The sequence below is a fragment of the Cnephaeus nilssonii genome, assembly GCF_951640355.1.
Source record: "Cnephaeus nilssonii genome assembly, chromosome: 14".
In the NCBI taxonomy this organism is placed as follows: Eukaryota; Metazoa; Chordata; class Mammalia; order Chiroptera; family Vespertilionidae; genus Cnephaeus; species Cnephaeus nilssonii.
In genome coordinates, this window is record NC_137085.1 from 9,403,541 (window position 1) to 9,425,736 (window position 22,196).

Below are 22,196 nucleotides of genomic sequence, written 5' to 3' on the forward strand. Positions count from 1 at the left end.
GTAGGTAGGGCCCTCTATGAAGGACATTGAACATCATACTAAAGACACTACTAGGGAGTCCCAGAAGTTAGATGATCTGAACAACTTAGGCTTTTAGAAAGATCGCTTTGGCAGTAGTGTGAGTTGAAGCTGGAGGTAGACCAGCAGGGAGGCCATGTCAATGTAAGTGTAGAGCATGGCCAAAGCGAGGAGGGAGGGAAAGAGATGGATTTGAAAAGTAGGAGAGAGCAATTGATGGGATTTGTTGTAGGGGGCATATTGGACATCTGCACGTTATTGTGGATTAAATTTGTATTAGAATCCCAGACCTCATTGCTGAGAACAGTTATTTGTGAAACATGTAACCCTGGACTGACCACTGAAATCGGCAACAAGAGGAAGAACCATGGATCGTTGATCCAGGCAAAAGAGAGGCAACATAATGAAGGAAATGAAATTCCAGGAAGGTTTTATTTCCTGTATAGTTAATAGCCAAGTAATGATCATGCAAAGACTACGTTTTTAATTCCTTATTGTTGAAAATATTACATATGTCCCCTTTTCCCCCCATTGTCCTCTCCCAGCCTGCCCCCGCCCCCCAGCCAGGCCTTCACCCCCCTCTTGTCTGTGTTCATTGGTTATACTTAATATGCAGACAAGTTCTTTGGTTGATCCCTTACTTTCCCCCACCCCTCCCTGGCCCATCCTCCCCTGCCTTCCCTCTGAGGTTTGACGGTCTGTTCGATGCTTCTCTGTCTCTGGATCTCTTTGTTCATCAGTTTATGTTCGGTCCAACCTGCACATTATAATCACCTCAGGAGGTTTTAAAAATCCCAAAACCCAGATCACACCTCAGACCGATTAGATCACAATCTCTAGGGGTGGAGCCAGGCATCAGTCCTTTTGAAGCTCCAGAGGTGCTTCCAATGTGCAGAAAAGTTTGGGAACCACTGCCATAATGAACGTAAAAGGGTTTGCGGCCTGTCTTTGCCCAGGTGCATTAAAAACACCCGTCATCAAATGTTCAGGTCCAGATCGTTTTCAGAGGCCCATTCAACAAATAATTCTGAGAATGCACTATGTACTAGGCAACAGGGACACAGGAATGAACTAGTCTCTCACCTCGTGAAACTTAGAGTTTGAGGGACAGACAAGAAGTAAATAAAAGGTGTATGTAGATAATGAGGAATAACACAACCAGAAGGAATATAATGCAACCAGGTGGTGAGCTTTTGTAAGGTGGGAGTGGTAATTCTCAACACTGTGGACAGTTTAGGTAGGACAGTCTATTGAACATCTCCATTGGGATCTCTACTAAACATCTCCAACTTAACATGTTCAAATCTCAGTCTCCGGTATTCCTCCGCTCCCCAGGCTATACCTCCATCTTCAGGGTACCAATTTCCCTGTTGAGAGGTTCATGGAAAAATTATTGCTGAGCCAGACGGAGGCTGCAAGGTTATCAAGGGACCATATGTACTGGACCCACATGGCTGGGGAAAATCTCCATTGGATGTCCTCACAGCCATACCACTGACCACTGCCTCTCCAATGCCGTCTACTGAGAAAGCTTATCATTGTGCTCACTGCAAAGCACAGATGCTTAATGGAATTCTGTTCATTACTGCAAAGCAAGAAGGGTTAATTGGGAACTGAGAGGCAATGAATTGTTTATCAGACAGGAGCCATTAGAAGCTGCCGGCCATAGCCCTCTATCCACTAAAGAAATTGAATTTATTATGAAATCCTTCCCACAAAGCAAACTCTGGGCCCAGATGGTGTCACAGGTGAATTCTGTTAAACATTTAAAGAAGAAAAACACCAATTTACAGAAACTTTCAGAAAATAGAGGAGGAGGGAACTTCCTAACTGGTTGTATTAGACCAATATAACCTTGGTACCAAAATGAGACAATGACAATACCAAAAAAATGCAAGATTACAGATCAATATTTTTGGAACAGAATAGGTAATACTTTCAGATGATTAAAAATCACACATATGGCTCTGGCTGGTGTGGCTCAGTTGTTTGGGCATTGTCCTGTAAATCAAAAGGTTGCCAGTTTGACTCCTGGTCAGGGCACATGCCTGGGTTGTGGGCTCAATTTCTGATAGAGGGCATGTAGGAGGCAGCCAATGTATTCCTCTCACATCAATGTTCCTCCCTCCTCTAAAAATATATTTTTAAAAGTTATACTAAAATTATATTAAGTTATATAAAAGTCTCCCACTCCTGATTCTCATCTGTCCTTCAGAAGTAACTTTAAAAATTTCATATATATATATATATATATATATATATATATATATATATATATTCAGTGATTTTCTTTATGCATACATAAGCAAACATTTGTTCACATGTTTTTATGCAGAAGACAGGAAACTAATACATAATGTTCTTTACCTTGCTTTTTAAAAAAGTAAATAATATATTCATGCAAGTATGTCTATATGATGAACTCCCAGGATGGAATTGCTGGCTAAAGGTATACCTTGAGGGGGGGCTCAAGTACAAGTCTCTCTTATTTTTTTAAATATATATATATAAAATATAAAAATATATATATTATTTCAGAGAGGAAGGGAGAGGAAGATAGAAACATTGATGATGAGAATCACTGAGTGGCTGCCTCCTGCACGCCCCCTACTGGGGGTCGAGCCTGCAACCAGGGAATGTGCCCTTGACCAGAATCGAACCTGGGACCCTTCAGTCTACAGGCCAACGCTCTATCCACTGAGCCAAAGTAGCTAGGGCAAGTGCAAGTCTATTTTGATTGCTTCTATTTTTCAGGTGAAATAGGAATTAGGGTTATAAACTGAGCTAGGAGAGGGAAGGGAGTGTTGAAGATCTGAAAGAAGAGGTGTGAATTGCTTCTCTTAGAGATTGGGAGAGTGGGGGCGAGTATTGGGATTGTTGGGCAGTACTGAGGATTACAGCCTTAACGTGGATTCTGAAGGACAAGGAACCACCATGGATGAAGAAGACCCCTGTTTCAGGGGGCTGTGAGTAAAAATAAAATTCAAAGCAAAGTATGCATCTAGTATTGACTTAACAAATATTTATGGGGAATCTCCTATGAAGAGGCACTGTTGCTGGGTGCTGGTTTGGTCACTTAAAAGCAGATCATAAGCATATTCAAGTCAGCAGTTCATGCAAACAAAAATACAGAAAGTTACCATAGGATCTGTCCAATTAATTGTTCTTATATTTGGGGGCGGGGGAGGGTTCTGACTCTTGATAGCCTGAACAAACAGCTTCTCAGAAAAAATATGCACATATACAAATTTGCAATTTCAGATGGTCGCAGAACCATAAATTAAGAATCTTTCTCTTGCCCTGGCCAGTGTTGCTCAGTGGTTAAGAGTGTCGGCCTGCACACCGAAGGGTCACAGGTTCGAATCTTGATCAAGGGCACCTGTACCTGGGTTTCATATTCACTCCCTACCCCTCTTGGTCAGGGCTCCTGTGGGAGGCATGTATTTCTCTCACATTGATGTTCTTCACTCTCCCCCGCCCTCCCTCCCTTCTACTCTCTCTGAAAAGCAATGGAATATCCTCTAGTGAGGATTAACAAAAAACAAACAAACACAAAACCAACCAAACCACCAAACGAAAGAGTTTCTTTCTTAAATTAAGAGTCCTGTATTAAACAGTGTATAATTTTAGTCTATTTTGAATGATTCAATTTACACAAAGCTTTCTATGAATTACTTTGTGGTGTGTACTGGACACCTCAATAAGGACTCAGAAATCATTTTAGGTTTTGAGAAAGTTGCAAAAATAGTGTAAAGTTCACCTATTCTCTTTAACCCACATCCCCAAAGGTTAACATCTCACATAACCTGTAGTTCACTTATCAAAACTATTGATACAAGACTATTATTAGTTAATAGGCCTTATTCAGTTTTGTCAGTTGTCCTTTTCCCTCCTCTTAGCACCTGCTCCTTTCTCTCAATTAACCCTGCCTCCTGTGCAATCCTTTTCCTGCTGGGGTCCCCAGGGTCCCCCACCCATCCAGTCCTTTTCTTGTCCTAGGATACAACCCAGGATTGCACACCGCGTTTAGTTGCCATGGACCTAGATTTTTTAAAATTTTTATTCAAGAGCTGTGTGTTCTTGGGCATAGTACTTAATGTCTCTGATTCTGTCATAATAGACGTGATGTGATTAAGAACAATAAAAAATATACCAGTACATGCCCCTGCCTGGGTGGCTCAATTTGTTGGAGCGTCCTCCCGTACAATTCCCGTCAGGGCACAGACCTAGGTTGCAGTTCCATCCTGTCTGGGCGCGTATGGGAGGCAACCAATGGATGTTTCTCTTTCTCTCTCTCTCTCTCTCTCTCTCTCTCTCTCTCGTCAATAAGGTCTACTAAAATATGTATATGGAATAGTTCGAAAATTTCAAAGGTAACGAAATAAATGTTTTTCCTGTTCAAGGCTGGGCATACAGAATGCAGCTTTTCGTAGTATTTAAAAAACAAAGAAAACGAAAGCGTATTACTATTGTCGAGGTGTTTTGTCCCAGAGTGGGACCCGTAGCCCCGCCCTCGGCCCGAGAGGGGCTTTCTCCAATTGGGCTGCGTGCTTCGGCCCTGACACAGGAAGGCCGGCCCATTGGTCAGCGCAGTCCGGGCAGCGGCGGCTTTTCTCTCGGTGCTCCAGGCGCTGGCCCACTTCTCTCCCCTCCAACTGAGCGCTCCCTTTCTTCCGGAGTGTCCGGAGCTGCCAGGACTGCGCTGAGGTCAGCGGGGAAGAAGCGGGTGGAATACGGGGGGTGGGCGAGCCAGCTTGGCCCGCGGTGCCCTCGACCCCCGTGGTCTCCGCGATCTCCCTGCCCCGCCTCCTCCGCTGGCCCCACCTCCATCGGGCTCCCACAAAGGTTCGGCTGGCCCCTCCGCGTGCCCCTCCACCGGCCCCGCCTTCCCCGCCAGCCCTTCTGCAGGCCCCGCCCTCTGCTCCACCCCGTCTGCTGGCCCCGCCCTCACGGCGCTCCCTTCAGCGGCCCCGCCTCCTCCGCGAACCCCTCCACGGGCCGCGTCCTCACCGAGCACCCCACCGCCCAGTCGCTCTCTGCCCACGGTGCACCGCCTTGGCCCCTCCACACCTGTTACGTTTGGTTCTGTGCCTCCTCTTAGCACCTGCTCCTTTCTCTCAATTAACCCTGCCTCCTGTGCACCCCTCTTCCTGCTGGGGTCCCCAGGTTCCCCCACCCATCCAGTCTGTCTCCATTTGGGCTTAGCAGATGGTGCAGAGGCCTGCTGCTGGGCGTTAGAGGTCCCTGCTTTCTAGAGCTCCCTGCCCTGTGGGCGAGTCACTTTGTAAGGGAGTGTAACAGGCTCGGGGAATGAAGGAAACACAGTACTGCTAAGCTTCAAGGAAGGAATGCTACCGTTTTCACCCTCCCTGTTGGATCTGCTAGCAGGATTGCGAGGGGCTAAGCTGTGCCTTGCTCTCAAAATGTCCCAGGCTTCTTCTGATGCAGAATATTGGCTCCAGTTGTCCTTTAAGAGCTTGGAAAGAAGTAAAATCTTGTCATGGGCCCTTCTTTTAGCCAGAGTTGGTAGGGCTTCAGACCTCATCCATCTGCCTTCAGTGTGCTGACTGGGCTGAAGGCAACAGACAGGCAAGTGATTGACTTAGCGACTCAGCATCATCCTGTTGATCCTTTTTGAGATTTTCCTGAGGATGCTTACCCAGTGTTTCAATTACCCAGCAGTCTTAATTGATAGGAAAACCTAAACCTAAATGTGTAGATAAAACCTCCAGTCAGTGAGTAGACTTCAAGCCACTGCACTTATTAAGTACTAGTGTCCCTTATTCAGAAGATTGTGGCTGACACCATTTTAAAAAAATATATATATATTTTATTGATTTTTAGAAAGGGAGAGGGGGAGAGAGGGATAGAAACATCAATGATGAGAGAGAATCATTGATTGGCTGCCTCCTGCACGCCCCCTACTGGGGACCGAGCCTGCAACCCAGGCATGTGTCCTTGGCCAGTATCGAACCCGGGACCCTTCAGTCAGTCTGCAGGCTGACGCTCTATCCACTGAGCCAAACCAGCTAGGGCTGACACCTTCAGTTTTTTGTAGTCAGGCCTCCCTGGGCCCCTGAACCCAGCTCCACCATTTGCTGTGAAGTTTGGCAAAGAAACTTCCCTTATCTGAGCCTCTGTTTTACCTTCTACACAAACAGATGATTAACCCTATCACACAGAGTCGTGATATGGATTTGTTGAGATCCTGCTGATGAAAAAAAAAAATCGCTTTTAGCGTCCTCTAAACAGTGTGATCTCAGCACAAGTGAGCTCCTGCTCTTCAGATTCAAGTCTGCCTGGTTCAAGCCAGCAAAGAGCCTGATGTGTTTGTTCCTCTCTCCCAGGCACCATGACCACCCTGGATGATAAGTTGCTGGGGGAGAAGCTGCAGTACTATTACAGCAGCAGTGAGGATGAGGACGACCACAAGGACAAGGACAGAGGCAGGGGTGCCCTGGCCGGCAGTTCGAGGCCTGCAGATGCTAAGTTGGCAGGCGAAGGCATCTCCGTTAACACAGGTACTGGAAATCCCTGAGCTCTGGGAATAGGTTTAAAAATGTCAGGTAAATATGTATCAGTTGGAAGTCTCCTGATGAAATCCCTCTAATTCCAGCCCCACTTCCAGAGATTTGGTGTTGTCATTTCTAGCCACGTTACTGCACAATACAAACATGTATGCATAGCACTATGGCAATGAACACAGATTGGCCTGAGTTTGAGTCCTTCTCAAATTAGTATTCGTTTGATAACACGTAAATCATAGGTATGAGTACATTGGTAGTATAAATTCCTAGAAATGGCATATTTACATTTTTTTTCATTTTAGTAGTTCCACATTGCTGTCAAGTTGAGGTGGCACTGTTTTATACTTTAGCCAGGAGGACAGTGTTTCTCCGTACACTTGCCCTCCTGCTTTGTTCCCACACTTTTGTTAAAAAATATATTTTATTGATTTTTTTTACAGAGAGGAAGGGAGAGGGAGAGAGAGTTAGAAACATAGATGAGAGAGAAACATGAATCGGCTGCCTCCTGCACACCTCATACTGGGGATGTGCCCGCAACCAGGGTACATGCCCTTGACTGGAATCGAACCTGGGACCCTTGAGTCCGCAGGCCAACACTCTATCCACTGAGCCAAACCAGTTAGGGCTGTTCCCACACTTTTTTATCTTTGCCATCGGCTGGATGACAAATGGTAACTCATTGTAGTTTTATTTTCTCTATTTTTAAGAGTGATATTGAGCCTCTTTTCATAACGTTAGATTTTCATATTCTTTACTTATTTAAAAATTGAGTGCTTTGCTTGGTCGTTTTCTTCTTAGGGAGCTATATATTAAGGAAATTAATCTATAGTATGAGGTGAAATATTTTTTTGTTTGTCTTTTGACTTTGAGGTTTTTTCCTGGCAAGAAATATTTGTTTTTATGTACTTAAAAGCATTATTTTATAGTTCCTTAATTTTGTTTCTTACTTAAAAGGCCTTTCTTTAGGATTATAAAAAACTGTCCCATGCTTTTTCTTAGTGTATTTATAATTTTATTATTTTTTACACTTATAAATTCATTCATCCACTGATTTGTCTTTTACTGTACTAATCACAGTTTTAAAATACGGTATTACGATGTTTTAGTATGGTAAGGCTAGTCCCTCCTCAGGACTCTTCTATGTCATTATTTTCCTAACTTTTACTTTTGTGTTTTTCCAAAGCAAATTTAGGAGCACACACACATATGTGTAATCATGTATTTTCACTGGGAATTCACTAAAAAGTAGATTAACTTAGGGGTTATTGGCACCCTTGTGTGATGTTGGGTCGCTCTAGTCAGAAATAAGGCACTGCCTTTCCATTTATTCAGGTTTTCTTAGCATTTCTCGGTAGTATTTTCTTTACATAGATTCTTAGCTGTGTATTTCTCAGTCATGTTGCATGCTCCCTGTGGGGTCAGCAGCAGCTCTGCTTCTGCTTCACATGTCCTCTCCTCCTGGGAACTAGCTGAAAGACATGCCTTTTTCATGGCCAAGCTCAGGGAGCAAGAGAGGGCTGCTGGGGACATGTAATGGCTCATACATATTTTGCTCAGAATCCATTGGCCAGAGAAAGTCACATGGCAAGGGGCAAGGTTATATACATGGGGCAGGGTGGTGTGGGGGGTAGCTCGAATAACAGAACAACCTGCCATAATGTTATAAAAATTCAGATCATACAGAAGTGTAGGAAGGAAAAAGGAAAAGTTCTCTCTCTGGTCCCCTTAGATCCTGTTACCTAGAGACAACCAAGGTTAACATCCTCCTAGCCCTTTTTCTATGAACATACAGTTCTTTTTCTATGGTGTTCTGCATTTTGCTCCCCCCTCCTTTTTTTTTTTTTAATCTAATATATTTGAACATCTTTCATGGCAGGAAACAGAGCTATCTCTTTCTAAGAGTTCCTATACTTTCCTTTGGGTAGGTGAATCATAATTTATTTAACATCAATTAAATAGCATCTCTTAACGTTGGACCCTTAGCTTGGCCCTTTAGGTATGGCAAACTATGCTGCATGGACATCATTGTGTGTAGACTACGCTGCCCTCTGTGAGCGTCGCTGTGGAGTCGATGGGGGGAGCTTTAGACCGATGTGAGCTGGTCCATAACTCCTTGCCCATTCTTCTTGGTTACCTCCGTGTTCACCCCGACTCAGGTCCCAAAGGTGTGATCAATGACTGGCGCCGCTTCAAACAGTTGGAGACAGAGCAAAGGGAGGAGCAGTGTCGGGAGGTGGAAAAGCTGATCAAGAAGCTGTCAATGACCTGCAGGTCCCAGCTGGACGAAGAGGAGGAGCAACGGAAACAGAAGGACCTCCAGGAGAAGATCAGTGGGAAGGTAATGCCTAAACCCTGGCTCTTCTCCGGAGCTGCCCTGGCGGCTGCAACTGGGGTTAATGATTCAGGAGGTATGGGGTGTTCGATGTGGCCTCCAAGGAGCTGTCATGCTGGGGAACGTATAGCGTCATGTCATAACTCAGACACACATGGGCATGAATCTCAGCTCAGCCACTAGTGATGTGGAGACGTCTCTTCCATTCTGAGTCTGGCTTTTCATTGAATAAATGAAGTCAGTGGCCCTACCTCACAGGGCCGTGTGGGTATAATCCCCATCACAGTGCCTGGTCCACTGAAAGTGCTCAGTAAATGTGAGTTTCCTGTCCTTGATTGAACTCTGACCTTGGGCCTTCAGCAATAATCCTCTGAGGTTGGTGGTATTATCCCCATTTATTGGATGATGAAACCAGTGCTTAGAGATGGGAGGGGACTTGCAACTAGCCAGATTTTCTTGCTCTTTTCATGGTGTTTCTCTGTTTCACTGGAAGCCAGTGAGGCAATACAATAGAAGATGTATGGAATGAGGTCACTGACTCTCTGTATTCCCAGTATCAAAAGGCCTCTCTATTTCATCCCATGCCCTCTGACCACAGATGAATGCCTAGGAGTGTCTGAGATCATTTGGCTATGACCCAGAGCAGCTCATGGCTGGACGTACCAGCCAGGATCAGGAAAAGCCGTTAAGAGCTTTAAGTGAGGAGCCATTCACCTTGACCAGAAGGATGATGTCAGGGCATTAGACTCAAACAAAGACCCTAATGGGTAGGCTGAGGTAGAGTGTAGAGCTCTGAGGTGGGATGAAGATTGGGAATGATAAGCAAAACAGTGAATTCAGAACGGGGCTGGCTGTGGTGCAGTAACATCTGTTCTGATCTAGTGTGGTCCCTCAGCCTCCACCCTCTAATCTGTGCCAGGTTAGGCAGAGCTAGGCCTTGTAACGAGGGCAGGGCTGTCTTATTGCACTAGAGCAGGAGAAGCAAGACACTTTAGTAACTTCAGCTGGCTGCAGGGCGGTGTGCCCACTGCTCACCGTGCTTCCTCATACTGAGGCAGCGATGTGTCACATGATGACATGACAGTTTGAGAGAGGCTCTCCCTGCCCTGCTGAGTTGTGTGAGGTAGAACAGAACTGGACACCACCTGGATGCCAGAAATAGGGGAGTGGCAAAGCAAAATATGGGACATGATGGATCGTTTTATAAAAAATATTTGAAAACACAAAGTGTTTATGATATAACTAGAGGCCCCATGCATGGGTTCGTACACCAGTCGGGTCCCTTGGCCTGTCCTGTGGAGATCGGGCTGAAACTGCCCTTCCGACATCCCCCGAGGGGTCCTGGGTTGTGAGAGGGCACAGGCCAGGCCTCTAGTATGTATATAAGATCTTTGGTTAATCTCTTCCCACCCTCCCCCCTCCCCCCTTCCTTCTGAGATTCATCAGTCTGTTCTATGTTTCCATGCCTGTGGTTTCTGCTCCTGTATTGAGCGTCTGACCCTTGGTGATCAGTGCGCGTCATAGCTACCGGCCAGTTGAACGGTTGGCTGGTCGCTTAGGCTTTTATATATATAGGTAATGCTAACTGGCAAAAGCAGGTCATAGCTTAATTTTGACCCCCACAACTGCTATTATAAAAACAAAAGCCATTTCAGCATGTGACTGTGTACTGTGTGTGTGGGATGTGCATGTGTGTGTGCAGGGCTGGGATTATGGGTGTTCTTTTTAAAGTTCCTTAATGTCCTGTTGCCTATTCAACAAAAACAAACCATGAATAAAATAATCTATTGTCAAGACTGACAACAAAGGCAAAGCTGGTGAAGTGATATTATCTGATGCTGCCTATTTGGATTCGAGAAGCAATATTAATACAGTAGTTAAAAGCCTGGGTTTTAAAATAATCTAGTTTGATTCCTGACCTTACACTTGTTACCTATGTGAATTGTGCAAATGATCTCAAGTCTTGGAACCTCATTTCTAAAGTGGGGAAAATAGGTGGAGGGGAGGGGGAAGGTAGGGAGAGATTAACTGGGGAACTTACATGCATATATGCATAGCCCATGAACACAGACAATAGTGTGGCGAAGGCCTCGGGGAGAGGGATGGGATGTAGGGAGTCAATGGGAAAAAAAAGGCGGGGGGGGGGGGGGGGGAGACATCTGTAATACTTTCAACAATAAAGATACATTTAAAGAAACTCAACATAACAAAAAATAAAGTGGGGGAAAGAAAGGCCCCTTTCCCATGGGGTTAGCATAAGAATTCAGAAGTGTCACACATGTGGATCGCTGAGCATAGTGCCTGCCTCTCTCGTCATAAGCACGTGGTACACGTGAACTGTTGTTGCGGGTGTTGGGTTTGTGTTTCGGATGCTCACTTGCTGGTCCTCCTGCAGATCACTCTGAAGGAGATGGCCATGATGAACGGGGACCAAGACGACGAGGAGTTTCTGCAGCAGTACCGGAAGCAGAGGATGGAAGAGATGCGGCGGCGGCTCCACAAGGGGCCCCAGTTCCGGCAGGTGTTTGAGATCCCCAGCGGAGAAAGGTTTGTAGACATGATTGACAAAGAACGGAAAAGCACCCTCATCATAGTCCACATCTACGAGGACGGCATTCCGGGGACCGACGCCATGCATGGCTGCATGATCTGCCTTGCCTCGGAGTACCCCGCTGTCAAATTCTGCCGGGTGAAGAGCTCGGTGATCGGGGCCAGCCGCCGCTTCACCAGGAACGCCCTTCCCGCTCTGCTGGTCTACAAGGGGGGCGATTTGGTTGGCAATTTCGTTCGCGTCACTGACCAGCTGGGCGAAGACTTCTTCGCCGTGGACCTTGAAGCTTTCCTGCAGGAGTGTGGATTGCTCCCTGCGAAGGAAGTCGTGGAGCGGACGTCTGTGCGGAACTCGGCCACCTGCCACAGCGAGGACAGCGATCTGGAAATAGACTGAGCTGACTCTGGTGGCGCAGATCTCTCGTTGTTTGGGCTGGAAGATACCTCTCTGTGCTTATTTGTATTCCTTCCTGTGTCTTCTGGCTCTGCAGCTATTCTTTGTAGTCCCTTTCATTATATGTAAAGTCAAGAATGTCTTAGATTAAATCAGAATGCCGAATCATCGCGTGGCTCGCAATAAAGCGACTTAAAATTGTGTAACAGGGAAGCAGGCTTTTGAACTGTTTACTCCGGATTCTCCAGCACGACATCCTTGTTGCCTCCACTCACTGTTCCCATGGCAACCTAAAGACTGTGTCCTGGAAACTGTCTTCAGATGATCTCAGAGGCCTGGCCAGGGCTGGGCGTCTGATTCTACAGTGTGTTACTTGTAAATAGTACATTTCCTTCAGCAAATGATTGTAAATTATATTGTAATTGTAATCAGACCCATAGTCCAAGAAGGCGGTTAAATATCCCCCCTGAGACCCTGTTCTAAGATTCTAGACGATGTGCACTTGCCCCATCAAGAAAGAGGGCGACCTTTGCTGCTGGGGCCCATGTGCCGCCCAAGCACAAAGTCTAGAGGAGGAGGAAGGATCCATGCTGACCGCCTGGAAGCCCAGTTTAACTTAGCGATGAGAGCTGGGTGGAGCCGGAAAGCCTTTTTAAAGGAGGATCTTTCAATAACATACTCATCTCTTTCTCTTTTATTTAATAAATTAATTTTTTGTTTAATGTAGATTAAAAAAAAACACAACTTTCCTCCCAGGGTGTTTTCTTTGTAGACATTCTGTTTGTTGTTAAGAAAAGGGGATCATTCTGAACATACTGTTTATAGTATGGTCAGCCAATATAGCACACCGTTTTTCGTTACTCAATACTCTTCTACAACATTTTGTAAATGGCTGTTGATATTCCATCGTATGGATGTGCTGTAGTTTGCTTGTTGGTTGTCGCTTAAAAAGAAAAACAGCACAGAATTTTTTATTGCAAATCCTGTTGTCACTCACTAGTGGATGTTCATTGTAGAAAATGTTAAAAAACTGATTAAGTTAAAAAGATTTTAAAAGCCTTATAATTGCACCAACCAAAAATAATCCCTGATATCATTTTACAGGTATCTCTCTAGTCTTCTTTCTGTGTATTTATACTAGTGATTGTCACATGTTTTTTCCTCTTATTTTTTGCTTTTAAAAAAATGTACATTTTAGGGTCAGGGAAATGTAATCTGGAATTAAATATTAGCTTTAAAATTCTCAGTTTCGCTTTGCCTGACCGTTTAGGAATTGACTAACTATATGATGGATCCTGAAAATATCTGTTGTAGTTAATCAACAAAAAGAAAGTGCTTGGGCCCTTTCTTTGGCTCAGTGGATAGAGTGTCAGCTTAAGGACTGAAAGGTCCCAGGTTCGATTCCGGTCAAGGGCATGTATGTACCTTGGTTGCGGGCACATCCCCAGTAGGAGGTGTGCAGGAGGCAGCTGATCGATGTTTCTCTCTCATCGATGTTTCTAACTCTCTATCCCTCTCCCTTCCTCTCTGTAAAAAAATCAATAAAATATATTTATAAAAGAGAAAATGCTTAGTTTTTCTGATTATAAAAGCTCATTGTGCCTGGCCAGTGGTTGAGCGTTGACCTATGAATGAGGAGGTCATGGTTCCATTCCACTCAGGGCATGTGTCATGTCCGGGTTGCAGGCTTGATCCCCAGTAGGGGACGTGCAGGAGGCAGCCAATCAATGATTCTCTCTCATCATTGATGTTTCTATCTCTCCCTCTCCCTTCTCTCTGAAATCAATAAAAGAAAAGCTCATTATAAAAGTGTGGAAAGTACTGAAAATTATTAAAATCAGACAACTATTGCCAATGTTCTAGTTTATTTCCTTTCAGTCTTTTTCATTGTATTTAATAACATTGAGAACTTACTGAATTTAATTCTGTGTTTTGTTTTATTTCATACTATATCATAAATACTTTGACATAAAAATTCTAAATAAATTTTAATGGCTTCATAATATTCCATTATTTAGATATACCATAATTTATTCACTAGTCCATTAATATTGGATATTTAGAGGCCAAGTTTTTTGCTAAAACACTTAGTATTTTGGACTATATTTTGGATCATTTAGTATAGATTTCTAGAAGATGAATTATTGGATAATGAACAGAAATGTTTAAAAATAGCTTTCAGCCCTGGCCAGGTGGCTTAGGTGGTGTCCCATACACCAAAAGGGTTTGATTCCCAGTCAGGGCACAACCGTATTTGATCTCTGGTTGGGGCATGTGTGGGAGGCAATTGATCAATGTTTCTCACATTGATGATTCTCCCTCTATAAAAAAAAAAATAACAAAAATAGCTTTCACAAGCCACCTTTTGGTCTAATTGGAAATGAAAATATATTTTGCTTTCACGGAACCTTGACTTTGCCTTTCAAGAATGGAAATTATAAAAAAAAGTGGGGAAATCCTAGCATTAAATCACCAACTCAGGTGTAGTGCAAACAGCACAGGTTTTGGAGTCAGATCAGGGTTCAAACCCTGCTGTCACTCACTCGCAGAATAGCTTCCAGCGAGGTTCCTAGCCTTCCTGAAACTCAGCTTCCTCACCTTTGCAGTGGGAGCGATACCTGTTTCTTGGGTGGTTCTGTGACCGTGTTTCTCAAGGTGTGGTCCCAGAGCAGCCACTTCACTGGGGAACTTGTTAGACATGCAAATTCTTGCCCTCGCCGGTTTGAATCACTGGATAGAGCGTCGGCCTGTGGACCAAAGGGTCCTGGGTTCGATTCCGGTCAAGGGTATGTACCTTGGTTGCAGGCTTCTCTCTGGCCTGGGGATGCGTGCAGGAGGCAACCAATCAATGTGTTTCAGTCTTTCCCTTTCTCTTCCATTCTCTCTCAAAGACCAATGGAAAAATATCCTTGGGTGAGGATTAACAACAACAACAAACAAAACACAAAAAACCACCACCACCAACAAAAAGAAATGCAAGTTCTCAGGCCTCTCCCTGGACCTACTGCATCAGAAATTCTGGAAGTGGCCCCGCACCCTTCTTCTAAGTCCTCCAGGTGATCACGCGGCGGGATCAAGTTTGAGAATCATGGACCTATCGGTGAAGGTGAGGGACAGCATCTGTCACAGAAGAAAGGAGAGGACTCAGATCACTTCTCTTCCTGTTTAATATGATTCTCCTTGTTAGCCGTGGAGTTGTGGGAAGGAAAGACACTAACACCGGTCTCTTGCAAACGGTCTCGGGAGTTTTCCAGCTCTCACTTTCCTCTGGAATGAAAGCCTCACTGAGACGTGGACTGTTTTCCTGCCTGTGTGGCATACCCTGTGTTCGCTCTGGAATAGGCTGTACCAGCTCCGTGGGCAAGAAACTCACCCCCTCCATGCCTCAGTTCCTGAAGTGAGGACAATCACAGTGATTATCTCAGGGTTCCTGCAAGGATTCATTCAATGAGCCAAAGTTCTCAGCACGGTGTGGCACATAGTAAACATTCCAAAAACGTCATCTTTATTACTATCCATTCTCCACAGAGCCTGTGTCCACTTATGAAAAAAGAGCCTTATCCAAGATCCTGGATCCCTTTGGACTGCTTGGAAAACCCCATCTATACTTCAAAACTCAGTTCAAATCTCACATCCACCCTAGCTGCTTTGGCTCAGTGGATAGAGCATTGGCCTGCAGAGGGAAGGGTCCCGGGTTCTATTCCAGGTCTATTCCGGTTAAGGGCATGTACCTGGTGGGGCGCATGCAGGAGGCAACTAGTCAATGTGTTTCTCTCACATCGATATTTCTCTCTGTCTTTCCCTCTCTCTCCCACTCTCTCTAAAAATCAATGGAAAAATATCCTCAGATGATGATGAAAAAAAAGAACAAATCTCACGTCTTCTCTGTGCCCCGAGTCTTTCTGGCTGCTTCAGAAAGAAGCAGTCATGTCATGGTGTGTGCTCCCACAGGTTACGGTGACATTCGTTAAGAAAAGTTTTTGAGGACTCCAAGCCTGGCTCTAGTGCTGTCTGTTCCTTGGTTTACCTACCTGCACAGTGGGAGTGACAGAGGTTGGAAGACAGGTCTGTGAGTTACCACTTAGCGCTTTGCTTAACACATAGAAACGTCTCCGTTATCTACTGTTGGCCTCCTGCTATCATTTTGTATTTAATTTAATGAAAAATGTAAAGTTTTCCCTAAGTATGAGAGGTGAACGTCCTGGTGATTGGAACGACCTTGGCTCCCTTTCCTGTAGGGTAATCCCATCTTCAGCATGTGTGGTTGCCAAAGTTGAATTGTAATTGTTTGTTTACATATCCTAAATAATAACAGCCTAATATGCTAAGTGTCTGGTCGTCCGCTCAACCAATCAAAGCGTACTATGCTAGTGATATGCTGAGGCTGCTCAACAGCTCGCTGTGACGTGCACTGATCACCAGGGGGCAGATGCTATGACCTGTAAGTTAGCTTGCTGCTGGGGTCTGGCCAATTGGAACTGGGCGGGACATGCCCTGGAGCCCTCCCTCGGTCCCTCCCTAGCTGGCCAACCTCCTGCATCCCTCCCTGGCCCCAATCGTGCACCAGTGGGGTCCCTCGGCCTGTCCTGCGCACTCTCACAATCTGGGACCCCTCAGGGGATGTCGGAGAGCCGGTTTTGGCCTGATCCCACAGGCCAGGCCAAGGGACCCCACTGTTGCACGAATTCATGCACTGGTCATCTAGTCAGACTATAAAGTCCTTGGGGACAGGCACTGTGTCATTTCTGGTCTCTGATCTAAATTGACATAAGTGAATGTTTGCTGCTTAAGTGGGGAAAATTCCCTCGTAGGTCAGAATTCATCGCAATAGGGCAGAAGGCTATCTATTATATTGCCTTTCTAGGAAAGGAGGAGCGCTACCTACCTATGCTCACTGAGAACCAGATCACAAGTTCAAGCTAAATCCCAAACCCTGCCAGAGCATGTGAAAACGCTGGTTATAACCTGATATGACCACATGGTGGAAGCAGAGGAGAAGGAACGAATAGTTTTATTAAGTAACTGGAGCCAAAGACTGGATTTGGGGCCTGAAGATGATTATGTCTAGCAGCATATAGAAGTCATTTTATTTATTTATTTATTTATTTATTTATTTATTTATTATTTTTATTTTTTTGTTAATCCTCACCCAAGGATATATTTCCATTGATATTTTAGAGAGAGGGGAAAAGAGAGGAAAAGACAGAGAGAAACCACATCGATTGGGCCCAGGCCAGGGAGGAGCCTCCAACCAAAGTAGGTGCCCTTGCCCAGAATCGAACCCAGGACCCTTTGGTCCGCAGGCCGATGCTCTATCCACTGAGCCAAAACCAGCCAGGGCTTGAGAGAGAGAATTTGTTTTTAGGAAACAGAACCAGGAAGTATTATATTCACCCACTTTAAATAATGCATAACAAAGACAAATATTGTTTGATAAGTACTACATATATACACTTTTATAGTATGGTCAGTTAAGTTTGAGAGAAAAGCTGGTCCAGGAAGAGAAGAGAAAGGCCGTGGGCATGTACCAGTCCCCAGGTTAAAAGTCCCATTATTCATCCTCGATGGCCTTTTGTCTCTGTCTCACCTGCCTGAACTAGTGAGTGACTAACCTATATTGAGACTTACTATGTGCTGGGCTGTGTGTGGGAGCCCGGCCAGCCCTTCGCACCTCCGCCCTTTCAGCCAGGCGCTATGCGGTCTCCACTTTCCGTCCTTGGTTACCAGGGTTCTCTCCAGCTAGTCTTCAGTTGATTATGCAGGGTGTGTTTTGTTTCTTTTTTTTTTTTTGTATTTTAGTTGTAATTCCAGTTTGGTCCTGGGAGCGAGTCTGTGTAGCATCCACTTACTCCAGCCATTTTTAATCTCCTTTTCAATAGTGCCCCATTGTGGACACTCTGGGAAAAGCCCCCAGTAAGGGATTAGTTGTGATAGCTCTCTCTTGTGGATATTACAAGAAAGGCATCCTAGTAATGAATTCTGAAAGTCTGAAAACTCCATCCTAGATACTCTGAGAAAGAGGATTGGTGTGAAAGATAATATTCGATAGTTGTTCGCTGGCTGGATTCTTATTTTTCCACTGTTTGTTGACTACTTTAGCAACCTGATTCATTTAACAACTCTGAACCTTAGTTGCCTCATCTGTAAATACAATGCAGAAATTTCCTAAATGTAAATTAGTGGGTCCAGATGATTTTTTCCTTTGTTCTTTTTTTGGTTACAAGTAATTTATGCATTAATCAATTATTTTCTTCTCTTGTGCAATGATTATTCATGTTGGTACATTTATATTTTTCATGCTGATTTGTAAGATTTCTTTGTACATATGTGCATATTTGCCATATATTTTATAAATATTTTAAATTCTTTGTTTAAATTTTTAAAATTGTAAATTTGTTATGGCCTTAGAAAAGCTTTTAACATTTTTTATTTTTTGAACCATTTGAAAATGTGAAATCCATTCTTAGCTCATTTGCTGCACAAAAATAGGTGGTGGGTCAGATTTGGCTTGTACCCTTGTACTAATATGTTCATTGAATTTGAACCATCTTTGAATTCCTGGAATAAATACCTCTTGATTATGAATATACTGCTGGTTTTGATATGCTAATATTTTATTTAAAAATTTTTGTGTTCATATTCATAAGTCAGATTTGGTCTAGGAGAGATTTCAAACTTTTTATTGGGCAGAGATATTTTTTATTTGGCTTATATAACATTTTAAATGTTTTATTTTATTTTTATTTATTTCAGAGAGGAAGGGAGAGGGAGAGAGAGATAGAAACATCAATGATGAGAGGGACTCATTGATCAGCTGCTTCCTGCATGCCTCACAGTGGGGATCGAGCCCACAACCGGTCATGTACCCTGACCGGGTATCGAACTGTCACAACCCACTGCCCTTTATGTGACTGAGCCATGCCGGCTGGGCCATTTAAAAATTTTTTTTGAATGAATAGCCAATATTTAAAAATTGGGAGATATATTAAAAGCTAGAGATTTCTGGCTTTTCTTAAAAAAATGTATTGAAACTGGGAGAATGTGGGCCCAGCTTTGTCACATTTTTTGCTACATCTTCTCTATGCATGTTTTCTATTTCATTAATTTCTCTTTTATTTTCATCTTTGAGCTTTGGTCTATGGTTTTCTATTGCTAAACTTAGGATGAGAGAGAATCATTGATGGGTTGCCTCCTGCATGCGGCACACTGGGGATGGAGCCCAGAATCCAGATACGTGCCCTTACCAGGAATTGAACCCTGACCTCCTGGTTCAAAGATCGAAGCTCAACCACTGAGCCACACCAGGAGGGCCCAGAGTTCTATTTTATTTATTTATTTGTTTGTTTGTTTGTTTCTAAAAGAACCAGGCTTCGGTTTTATTGTTAGAGTCTATTTTCAGCCATAGCCGATGTGGGTAAGTGGTTGAATTCCTGGTCAAGGGTTGCAGATTGGAGACTCAGCCTGGTTGGGCACATGCAAGAGGCAACCACTCGATGTGTCTCATATCCTTGTTTCTCTCTCTCTCTCTCTCTCTCTCTCTCTCTCTCTCTCTCTCTGTCTTAGTCCTCCCTCCCTCTCTTCCACTCTCTCTAAAAATCAATGGAAAAAATATTCTCGAGGGGAAAAAAGGGGACATATGTAATACTTTCAACAATAAAGATTAAAAGAAAAAATATCCTCAGGTGAGGATTAACAACAACGAAAAGTCTATTTTCAAAAAAAATTTTTTTAACTTTATTATTTTCTTTTAAGATTTTCATCTGAATTAATTTGTTCCTCTTCTAACTTTTTGAAATAAAGATTTATTTTAAGAATTTTTGAAAATCTTATTTCCTAAATAAACCATTTTCCTGCTTGAACTTTCTGTTCTGTTCCATTGATTTGTTTGTCTCCTTTCTGGGACTACATTATTATAATACTAGCTAACATCTGGTAGCCCTAGACCCCTTTATTATTATTTTTCAAAATTTGTTTGGCTATTGAGCCAGATGATATCTTAAAGGCACTTTAAGATTCTTTAATTGCTAAGGTGAAAATGCACCCAAAAAATCCTATTTGTCCCTTTCCTCCAAACCCAAGCAGTCCTTATTCTTCTAGATACAGAGTTAGTCTTTAAAAATGCCTATAATCAATCTTTTTATGTGAATATAGTTTATGTGTATAGTGTATTTAAGTGTATTTTGTGTGTGTGTCTGTGTGATATGTTTCTATGGGCTTGTGTATGTGCATAGATACATCTATGGTGTGGGGCGTGTGTTTATATATGTATAAGGTATGTATGTAGTGTGTTTATTTGTGTGTAGTAGGTGATGTGTATGTATATATAAGGTGTGTTTGCATATATGGTGTATTTGTTTGTACATGGAAAGTGTTATGATATGTCTGTGTGTGTGCAGAGTGTTTGCGGTGTGTGTTTGTATTGTGTGTGTAGTATGCATAAGTATGTGTGTGGGGGGGGCGGGTATGAGGTGTAAAAGAGATATTGGGGCCCACAATCATGGGGTGCTAGAGTATTCTGGGTATGTTAGAAAGCCAGGCTTGGTCCTCAAGCTCCCCTGCCTTTCTGGGGAAAGCAGATCCATAACTGTGATCCTTTCTGAATGTTCCCTGTGGGCAATAGTATGAGTTAATAGGACTAGTCTCGCCTGGAATGGCACGACCCAGGCTCCCACTCACTTTTGCCCTGAGAAAAGAGTGGCCTGCCCCTTTCAGAGAAGGAAACTGTCAGCACTCTACTAAGTAAGGGCTTTACTGATGGTGGTGAAGGTGGTGAAGGTGGTGCTGTCACACAGGTCAGATCAGGATCAGAGTGGCATTGGGGTCTTTGAACTACATAGGGTAGTTGCTGAATGGGGCTGAAGGAGTCAGGAGGAACTTGCAAGGCAGTGGGACCTTTGTCCTGAGTGGGGGTGAAGTGCCCATATGGTCCTCCCGGCCATTTACAGATGGTATAGCTCTCCTGCTGGGTCCCCTGATCCTGAGGGTGCATCTGCAGGATGCTCACGGCTTCCCTGGTGTGGGCTCTCCAGTGGTCCCGGGCGGAGCTGTGAAGGAGCCACTGTCACCTTGGGCACAGCACTCTCTCCTTTCCTGCCGACCTCCTAATCCCTCCCGGGAGAGAACACCCCTCTCAGGGGACATCCTCCGGCCAGGCTAGCCATGCTCCCATCTTGCTCCTGCAGGTCTACGGCCCCTCCAGCCTCCGTGTTCTGTCTGCATCCTGTGGCTTGAGCCTGAGGAAGTGCATTTGCCCTGGCTGGATGGAGTGGCAGGGCCAGGATACCTCCCTGCACAGAAGGATGCTTGGACTCACACTTCCCAGCCAGGAGTAAGATCAGGCACAATCAAGTCCAGGGTGCAGGTAAGTCCACCTGCCACTGGGTTGGGGCCAGGGGCGCTGGCTTGCCCTTGCTGAGGACAGTGCTCAGAGGGGAGGCTTGGGGAAAGATCAGAGCACGGCCTCCCTCAGGGCCAGGATTCAAACAACCCGCTGCCCTTTGTGTGACTCAGTGGCACTTGGCCACTAGTTTGCTGACTTCGGGGTTCCTTCTCCAGTGTCTGCTCCCTGCTGGTGGCCAGCTGGCACTGGGGCATCTAGTTTCCTCACCTGCATCAGGAAGGCAGGCCTGCTACCTCCACTGGCTGTTGGCCACGGGGCAGGTATGGACGCCAAGGAACAAAAGAAGGAGGACGGTCTTTGGGGCAGACAGGCCTGGGTTTACATTTCAGCTCTGCCAAGCCATCCACTCCTCTGCCCGAGGTTCAGATTTATCCCTGGTAAACGGGGGCTAATGCTTCTTAGGGTTACTGTGAAGATTGAATTAGATGATGTGTGTCAATTGCCCAGCTTAGCCCCTGGCCCCTGGCACTCAGTATATATAACTTCCCCCCCCTACTTTCTCTCTTACATCCCCCAACCCTGTCTTGAGCGCATCCCTGAGCCACAGATATCCATTTGGCAACTTCTGACACTTCCCATTTTTAGACTTACAAGACTAGCGGCTTTCCCTCCCACAGCAGCGATCGTGGAGATTTGCAGAGCAGATGTCTTGGTGTGAAACTGCTCCCAGGAGTCGCCCCATGGATGTTTGCAGACAAAGCTGACCTTTCTTCCAGCTCGGCCTCCTCGCCGCAGGCCCTGGGCATGGAAAGCGTCTACCTCCTCTGCGTCCTGGGCGCTTCTGTCCCCTCAGATTCTGGGAGCCCGACCTCCTGTCCCCGGGCACCAGGCCGCTGAGGGGGGCCATGCGGCTGGCTGGCTGGAGCAAGCTGCCCTGGTCTGGACCCGTGCCAGCCTGTTCTCCTTCAAGTGGAGGCTCGGGAGGGAGCCGGAGAGGGCCGGGTTTGGGATGGCGCTACAAGCCGGTGGTTTTCC

General features: G+C 44.8%; 1 protein-coding gene across 1 annotated transcript; it reads left to right on the plus strand.

Annotated features, from left to right (window-relative positions):
* Positions 1-4,586: 4,586 nt before the first annotated feature.
* Positions 4,587-13,689, plus strand: PDCL (phosducin like). The gene is made up of 4 exons (XM_079791043.1): positions 4,587-4,725; positions 6,366-6,539; positions 8,702-8,883; positions 11,273-13,689. Exons 2-4 carry the CDS (start codon positions 6,371-6,373, stop codon positions 11,822-11,824), a joined length of 903 nt encoding a protein of 300 aa, XP_079647169.1. The 5' UTR covers positions 4,587-4,725; positions 6,366-6,370; the 3' UTR covers positions 11,825-13,689.
* Positions 13,690-22,196: the final 8,507 nt, after the last annotated feature.